The sequence below is a fragment of the Myxine glutinosa genome, chromosome 2 (assembly GCF_964187855.1).
Source record: "Myxine glutinosa chromosome 2, kmMyxGlut1.1, whole genome shotgun sequence".
Classification (NCBI taxonomy): Eukaryota; Metazoa; Chordata; class Myxini; order Myxiniformes; family Myxinidae; genus Myxine; species Myxine glutinosa.
The window spans coordinates 113,335,635-113,345,162 of NC_136262.1; the positions used below are offsets into that span (position 1 = coordinate 113,335,635).

At 41.7% G+C, this 9,528-nt stretch overlaps 1 protein-coding gene across 4 annotated transcripts in view; it reads right to left on the reverse strand.

Annotated features, from left to right (window-relative positions):
• The window catches only part of TRIP12 (thyroid hormone receptor interactor 12), a 127,409-nt gene that overhangs the window by 88,196 nt on the left and 29,685 nt on the right, over nt 1-9,528 (reverse strand). For 3 of the 4 annotated variants that reach the window (XM_078771433.1, XM_068107428.2, XM_078771434.1), the window contains 4 exons: nt 9,199-9,355; nt 7,987-8,112; nt 1,652-1,727; nt 1,316-1,454 (listed from right to left, as the gene is read on the reverse strand). In XM_078771433.1, the coding sequence (XP_078627559.1) occupies nt 1,316-1,454; nt 1,652-1,727; nt 7,987-8,112; nt 9,199-9,355 (498 nt within the window). Of the gene's footprint in view, nt 1-1,315; nt 1,455-1,651; nt 1,728-7,986; nt 8,113-8,746; nt 8,882-9,198; nt 9,356-9,528 lie in introns of all 4 variants that reach the window. The other variant, XM_068107427.2, reaches the window with a different exon arrangement.

Here is a 9,528-nt window from a genome sequence, read left to right on the forward strand (position 1 = left end):
CTCTATCTCCAATTGTTGATGGTTCAACATCTCCCTCCTTGCCCATCAACAGCAGTGTCCCTCAGGGTTCTGTCCTGTCTCCAACACTCTTTCTTCTTTTTATCAATGACCGTCTTTCTTCAACAAATAACCAAATGCACTTGTATGCTGATGGCTCGACATTACATTCCTCCATGTTTTTCCCATCTGCCCCATCTTCCTTCACTCGATCTACATCTCGTTTGATCACAGTCACCTCTTTAAATTCGGATTTCGACAAGATTTCCTTGTGGGGCAAATGTAATCAGGTTAAGTTTAATGCTTCTAAAACTCAATAATTTCTTCCCATCTCTCTCTCTCCAAAACTCCTCTCAACTCTCCAATCTATTTTGAAAGTTCCACAATTACACCATGTGATTCAATAAACCTACCAGGTATTACCCGAGCATCAGATTTATCCTGGAATCCACACATTACGCAAATAGCTAAGTCTGCCTCAAAGAAACTAGTCTGTTCCTGTTCAGATGTCGAAGATTCTTCTCCGCTCAACAGTTTCTTCATCTATATAAAGGATTGATTCGTCCTTGTATAGAGCACTTCTCTCACATCTGGGGAGGTTCTAGCTCCACATACTTACTGGACGAAATTGAATCCAAAGTAATCCGACTCATGACCTCTCCCAATCTGACATCAAAACTCGACTCGCTCAAATTACGCCACAAAGTTGGCTCTTTCTCTTTTCTACAGATATTACTTCGGTTTCTGCTTCCAAGAACTTGCTGCTTGTGTACCTCCACCATTAGCGAGACCACGGCATACTCGACAAGCCACTACATCGCATGATTATTGTGTGGCCATTGGTAACTCAAGGGTGGGCCGTTATGATGTTTGTTTGTTTCTTCCCCTCCGCTGCTAAATTCTGGAACTCTTTACCTTCCCATATCTTTCCAAATACTTACGACCTTCACCTTTTCAAAAAGCAGATTTTTTTTACTTCTTCAAAAACTCTTGGACTATTCTCTCTCTGTCTTCACTTTTCTATCAATGCACCTCTTTTACTTGAGGCCTGGCCTCGATGAGGACTATATAGTCCATGACTGGAGCCTTCCACATAAAAAAAACAATTCATAAATCCCTGTGATTTCCATCATTTTGATTGTGATAATTGTCGACAGCGTATGGAGAAAGTGAAAAGCCTCACGTTTAGCTCCTTATTTTATATACCTATACATCAATAGGTCACGCATTTGATTTACACAAATAAAGTATCATGACTTATAAAGATTATTTAAAATGCTGTACTGTATTTATAAAATCACCAATGAGATGGAAATACCTGCAACCCCCCCCCGTGGTTTTGCTCCTTCCCCCTCCTCCTCTCTGGCTGGCCCTCTGGCCCGCTCTTGTTCCCACCCCCAACCCCTCCGTAGGAGGGGATTGGTTTCCCTTGATGGTAGACCCACCTCTTTTCAGCCCTGAAATAAAGTGATTAAGTTATTAAGCAGCACATTATAACTTTGTGCTAATTACTTCATGTGATTTGAGAAGCAAGCAATAGGTAAGGAAGGGAGATATGAAATGTAAAGGATGCTGAAAGAGGATGTGAAGTAGAGAGGAAGATGACACAGCGAATGCATAACATCAAAGAATATGCATCATTATGAAAAATAACCAGGTAATTGAGGCTGAAGGCCAGAAGGGCCCGGCCGGCTGGGAGCTGAAGAGACTTCGACTGTTTGGGATCGGTTCTGGGGAAGAGGATTGGGGGGGTAGAGTCAGGGGTGAGTGGAGGGAGGACAACAAAAAAAACAATCAATAAAGAGGGCTGAATGGTGAGGGTAAATGGGAATGGATAGCAAAACATGTCACCATGCATACAACTTTGGCAATCACTACTCTTGTAGTGATGTAACTATCGGGTTAATCTGATTACAAGGATTATTTCATGAGACAGTTTATACTCGAGCTGAGAACAGAACACAAGCTAGACAACTCAAAGGGAGGGGTACTTCAAAACCATCTTGTAATATTTTAATGGCTGCTCAAATGTTCATAATATAAACCCACACACCTGATATCCGTGAGCCCCCTTTTTGGTTCACGAGTTATCAAGTGACCACTATATTCGTCATGTGTGTGCGTCTGTCTGTGTGTGTCTGTCTGCAGCATAACTACCCGATGATATCATCTGATCTTGATGAAACTTGGGTGGGAGGTTGATATCATGATCTAGTTGTGTCCTGCCAAGAGTGGGCGTATTGCGCCCATTGTGGGCGGAGCCACGCAGGAAAAAGACGTCTTGTTAGGGGGTAATCGAGTTCAAGCTACATCTTCTCCGAGGGGTTTGGTGGAATCTGACAGGGGTTTCGATATTTGGTTAGGCCAATGTCATGTGTCTCACCTCACGGAGCTCGATTTTTCATTTTTCTTTTTTCCTCTTTTTTTTTTTTCATTTCATTTTCCACCGAATTTTCGGTATTGTGTAGCTAACTAACCTCATAACTGATTATACATTATTTTCTATCTCATTTCAAGGTCAGTAACCTTCATTTTGACATTTCTGGGCCTGGCCTGTCCGGGCCTGTTTCGGTTATAGTTCGTCCTTTGTCATTGAATACCGCTCGCTCATGAACCATCGTCGTCTCCTGACTTGTGCTTGTTATACATATATATATATATATATATATATATATATATATATATATATATATATATATATATATATACAGCCATGGCCAGAAATATTGGCACCCTTGCACTTTTTTCAAATAACTCAAAATTTTCTCTAAAAATAAGTTGAAATTAACAAAAGTATTTTGTCTCCACAATTGTTTATTTCACTGTTTATATTTCAGAACCTTTGTTTTCATTCAGAACTTAATATATCTATCTATAATTCCATTAATCTCTGTGTGTATGTGTGTATGTGTGTTTGTATGTTTGTCTGTGACCGCTGTTTCTCGACAACTACCGGTCCGATATACTTGAAACTTGCCAGGTATATTGCTGGGGACCCGAGGATGTGCCTTTTCAAGGTTTGAAATTAATCGGACAAGTAGTTACCGAGCTATGGCGATTTCTTTACCAAACACCGCAAGCCGTTCGCTTTGGACCAAACCATTTCATGTAAATAGAGGGGGGGGGGTTCTGTGGTCGTTGCGAATGGATCAAACCATTCATGTAAATAGAGGGGGGGGGGTTCTGTGGTCGTTACTGCCACGTGGTTTCAAAGTTTTTTTTTGTTGTTGTTGTTTGCACGCATGTTTTTTTGCACCCACGTACGGGCACGCCCTAGGATGTTTACACACACACACCCCTACACAAATTTTTTTTTTTTTTTTTTTTTGGCAAGGAACGGGCACCCACGTACGGGCACGTCCTAGCTTATATATAGTACGGGCATGCCCTAGTCCTTTTAAATCGGATAATAAAAAGAAATGGCATTGACAAAATTATTGACATCCCAGACTTAATATTTGGTAGCACAGCCTTTGGACAAAATAAGTGCAGTCAAGCGCTTCCTATGGCCATGAATGAGCTTCCTTAACCTCTCTACTGGCAGTTTGGCCCACTCTTCTTGTACACACTGCTCCAGTTCTCCCAGATTTGAAGAAGGGTGCCTTCTCCCAACTGCTGTTTTCAGATCTCCCCACAGGTGTTCAGTGGGATTTAGATCTGGACTCATTGCTGGCCTCTTCAGAAGTCAAGCGTTTTGTCCTTCAACCATTCCTGGGTGCTTTTTAAAGTGTGTTTGGGGTCATTGTCCTGCTGCAAGACCCATGATCTTCGACGGAGACCCAGCTTTCTGACACTGGGTTGAACATTACGCTCCAAAATGCCTTGGTTATTAAGGCACCCAGTGCCAGAGGCAGCACAGCAACCCCAAAACATCACTGTACCTCCCCTCCATGTTTAACTGCAGGGAAGGGTGTTCTTTTCTTTGAAGGCTTCATTTTGTTTTCTGTAAACATAGAGATGATGTGCTTTCCCAAAAAGCTCTAATTTGGTATCATCTGTCCCCAGGACATTCTCCCAGAAGGATTTTGGCATGTTCAGGTGCGTTTTGGCAAACTCCAGTCGGGCTTTCTTATGTTTCTCTCTCAGCAGTGGTGTCCTCCTGGGTCTCCCACCATAGAACCCCCTTTCATTGAGCTGGCGGTGGATGGTGCTTGTTGAAACTGTCGTACCTTGTGTCTGAAGTTCAGCTTGGATCTGTTTGGCAGTTGATCAAGGTGCTTTCTCCACCATTTGAACAATCCTTCGCTGCAATCTTCAATCAAGTATTCTCTTGCGGCCACGTCCAGTGAGGTTGGCATCAGTGTCATGGGCCTTAAACTTCCTGACAACATTGCGTACGGTGGACACATCAGCATCAAGGTCTCTGGAGATGGACTTGTAGCCTTGAGATTGTCCATGCTTGGCTACAATCTTGTGCCTGATGTCCTGAGACAATTCTCTGGTTTTCTTTCTTTTCTCCATGCTCATTTTTTTTTTTTTTTGTATACAAGATCGAGGCTCGTGAAAGAGCGAACATTAATCACACAGAAAGACAAACCGACACATAAAACATATAACATCGGGAGCGGTAGACAAGATGGGGAGGGGGAAGGACACAAACACAACATTTGAGAGCAGGGACCGAGAGACATGGAGACATCGAGAGATCTGAGAGAGGGCGAGGGCTTTGGGTGGGAGAGGTATAAAACATATGGACACTGCCAGGACTTCCAGGAAAGAAGTTGGAATTTCAAACAAGGTGGATCTGGGGTGAATTAGCGGGGGTAGAAAAGATCAAGGTTTTGGATGGGGGAAGATAAGAGATGGTGGTGAACAGCTGTTTTAAAGACCTGGAGGGAGGAGTGGGATTGAAGGGAGTGTGGGAGTTTGTTCCAGAGGCGGGAGAAAAGAGGAATGAAAGAGTGAAGGTGAGCAGAGAGCCGAGATTTCGGCAGTTTAACCATCAGAGGGTTGCTGGCAGATCTTGTGCGACCTGTAGGAATATTTGGAGGACAGAGCACAGAGAGAGCTGGGGGTGCAAGGCCGGAGAGGAGTCGGTAGAAGACAGAAAGACATATGTGGATACCATTGCGGTACACACAGTGACACAAAACAGCAGAATGACTCCTTTTCTCTATTCAAACTGGTTGAATGAGTGATTTTAATATTCCAGGCACCTGCAACTCATCACAGGTGAGTTCAATTCCAAAGCAAAGGAGAATCATCTGCTTGAAATCTAATTATTTCTAACAACTTCTAAAAGGTACAAATAATATTGTCCGGGCCATTTTAGGATTTATGTGTGGAATAAGCTAAGATTCAGTAATTTTTTCAGCTTGTTTGTTTTGTTCCATGCAAACCAAAGAACTACATATGTAGATACCAAAATATTTTAAAATTTCAACAATTTTCTGGAAGAAATGGTGCATTATTTGAAAAAAGTGCAAGGATGCCAATATCTTTGGCCACGACTGTTCACAAGCGAGCACTCCGGCCCTCTGAGCAGAAGTATCCTTCTCAGTTTATCGTATACAGTACAGCAATTTAAATACGACTAAAGTACATACATGCTAATCTGCTAGCATTTGGTGGCCATTTAAGGCCAGTATTGGGGTTGGAACCATTACATAGGCCCAATAATTGTTAAATGCCAATTTCGGAGTTTTGGTGACATGCACGCTTACTCAATTATAGTAAGATTAATGATTTTCATGAAGTCTCTGATGACTATCCTTCATTTTATTTTCCCATAATTAGCCTTTTTTTTCTTTTTTCTTTTCCTTATCGTGATGAAAATATCTCATTGGATACTCTCAATATAGAACTTTAGCATGTTTCCGAATGGTTGAAGGCAAATAGATAGTCATTAAATATAGAGAAAACTAGTTTTTCAGCAAATCAGTCTTGGTGCTTGACGATACAAGCATATTAAGGGTTCATTCAAAAACATTTCTTGGACACTTGATTGATGAAGAATTGACTTGGAAAATGCATATAATTACCCCATGCACAGGAAGTGGAAAACTGGGTTAAGCAATTGGTTCACTTTGTCTGTCTGTCTGTCTGTCTGTCTGCTTCTATGATCGAAGAAATGCTTCATTTCATTTGAATTGTATATTTTGAACACTGTAGAACACAAATCGGAACACAAACATGCATAGCAGTATTTCAGCTCTGAATTTGGCAAATTGTACGGAATATTGTCCCGATCGCACATGTGCACAGATGACTAGGTGATTGTTTTACTCTGTTTGCCTGTCTGGAAGTGAAAGAAAATCGAATCATTCCAAACAGGAAACTTGCTGCTTTTAAAGCCATCCTAAAGGACACAAACAACAGGCACGAAGAACGAATGCAATGTGTTAGATAGGGTGGTGTAATCCACACGGTGGACAGTGTCAACGGTGATAAACTTCCAAATAAATGAGGGGTTTAAAAAAAAAAAAAAAAAAAAAAAAAAAAAAATATTATATATATATATATATATATATATATATATATACATACATACATACACACATACATATACATACATACATACATATATATACAGTATATATATATATATATATATATATATATATATATATATATACACATTATCCCTGCAGCCTTTAAAACATTTTTATTTTGAATTGAATTATGTATTTAAACACCATAGAACACAAATTGCTTTGTTTTCACTTCAAAAAAACCTTCAGTTCCATAGCACTTAAGCAAAACCGTTTCAACCAATATAATTTGCAGCATGCTCTGAGGGTGGAGTGACAGTGAGATTCGGACAAAAATGGTGGCTGATGCTCAGAAATCGTGCTCATATAAATAGATAGTGTTCGGAAGCATAAAACAAGAGTTGAAAGACTGTATGAGGTAAAGCGTTCTATGAACTTTTTGTTGACTTTATGCAAGTTAATTTCTTGAAGTATTGGTGTCAAATAATCAAAAGTATTTTTCTAAATCAGTTGCTATTGTACAGTAAACCCTTAAATATCGCGGGTTTGAATATCACGGGTTTTAACCAATCATGGGCATCTAATCGACCGATTTAGTTATCGCTGGGTTGAATTTTGACCAATCAGTTTTTGAGCACAGTTGTGAGGGTTATCTACCACCACGAGCTTTTTGTTTTTTCTCACGTGCCATTAGTGAAGCTGAAGCATATGACTATGCAGAAAAGTTATTGTTGTTAAGTTTCGACTTTACACATAAAATTATAAATCAGCGGCACTCCTGCAGTGGAGGGGGTAACTGAGGGACACTGTGTACAGTACCAGTTATACTGTACCCATCTCCACATCAACACTACATTCAGTACAATCTTCTGTGTAACCTTAATCAATTCCTTTGTTTTCGGTTATTATTGCCCTTAATGATTTTAACCATGGCTCTTAAGAGGAAAACTGTCACGAGTGGTGAACCAAGTGCAAACAATATGAGGAAAGTGATGACTGCCTCCGAAAGTGGAGGTTGTGGATAAGCTTGGTTGAGGCGAGTGTGCGTTTATTTTATTTATTTGCTGATTTATGAGCTGCAGAGGGATTTATAAAATAAACACAACAGATTACAAACGTGTAAGAGATTACGGTAATTGGGGAGGGAGGAATGGTGGGAGTTTTGGGACTGGCAGGATGGGGTCTAGACAGTAGAGTCTAGACGTACGCACACTCGACTCCAAGCTGTCTAGCCTGGGTTTGAATCCTGTCCTAACTATAAACTGCCATCCCGGTGTGTGTGCCATCCCTGGGAAGGAAGGTTAAAATGGGCGTCCCATCTGCCGACATTATTTGTGTCTTTACGAAGAGTAGACGAGCTATCGAAGGCATCATGATGAAATTCCAAATTCCTTCCCCAACTACTGCTGGTATAACCCTTGCTCAGGAAGCTGCGTCGGTGGCACAGACACTCTGTGAATGTTATCAAGATGCATGTTTCTTGTGTGTTGTGTTTGTTTGATTCAAGAGTGGAAATAAAGTGAACTGAAATGAACACTAACCCATCCCACCCCCTCACCTTGCCAATGCCTGTGGCTCTACTGAGGCGGCTTGACCAATCAAATCGCGGCACAGTCGGTGCTACTGGCTCACGTCGGGGACTAGGGCTCGAACCTGACTTCCGACCTCCGACTTCCCGTTGAGGCTGTGGTTCAGGCATAAAAAGGTTCGGATTTGATGACAGTCAAAGTATGGTGGAAATGTAATGCGATACTGTTAATCAAATGCCTCCGGCTCATTCCATTAAAATACATTTGGTAAAAATCTGCAGTTTCAGCCGGTGGAAGTAATACGGAAAATATTCAGGCAATGCCATTCAGCATGAACGCGAGTGCATTTTCAGTGCAACATTTTTTTGGAAGTGGAACATTTTAAAAAGATCCAGACAGACAGTGTAAAAAGCATGGATCACAAGAAGCACATTCAATGGATATTCTTCACGAATGGAAAATAAATAGATTGAGAAGAAATTGATCGAAAAGAGAACAATGAATTTGGCCATCCGCTGTGGAGGCCTAAAACCAAATAGATGGATTTGCTAGGGATCTCAAGGTGGCTCCGCTCATCATTGTGCATCCTTCTGCATCTCAGTTTCATGTCGTGCTCAAATCACAAAGTTATAGTAATTGTGCTTGTTCGCATAACATAGATGGCAGGTAAGAGTCGTCATCTTTGCCTCTCATCCCATTTGCCCTCTCTGAGTCCTTGATAATTCAATGATAACTGAATGAATGAATAGCACAAAACGCCCAGTAAAACACGATGGTCAATCCTCTCACCGCTGGAACGTCTCCTGAACTCCTCCTGTTACCTCTCACTCCGCTCGCACCTGCTCTCTCTTCTCCTCCAACAACCGAAGTCCCTGAAACTGAAATCTCCCCTCCCGCTTTCCCTGTTCCTCGTGTCTCACTTCCCTGCGAAATGGCACACAGATACCCCAACAGTTTGAAACTTCGGAAAAGATGATTCAGAGCCGTCTCATCACAATCAACGTCTTCTTCCCAACGTTCTCTTCTCCCCACTGCCACACTTAAACCTGACATTTCACCAAAAGATAGTCTCAAGGTCCTGATGCAGTATCCCTCTTCCCTCCAAAAATACCTTCAAAATCTTTACCTTTCTCCCTCTCTCTCTTTGCACAAGTCCAGCATACTAGTACTCCCAATACCGATCGTGTTACAATCACCTCTCCCTCTCTATGGATCACTTCACCAACAAAGCCCCGTCTCACCTCCTTCCCCTGTCCGGTTCCTCCCCCCCCCCGCCCGCCTCTCCTTTTGGGGGGCGTGGCCACTGCCCGTCCTTGGCCGCGCCCCCGGCCGCGGCCCCGTCCCCGGTTCCTCGAAGGGCTTGTCGAGATTACCACAGAGGAAGAGGAAGAATGCAATCTGAAATAAATGGAAAGAACAAGAAAGATAATTAAATAACTTAACAGAACATCAAACAGGGTGACATAATTAAGAGAGGAGAGTTTATCAAACATTACACTGTATAGTAAATTTCAACAGAAAAAAGCACATTTACACAAGACTTCTCCAGTGTAGTTGAATTTTTTTTTTTT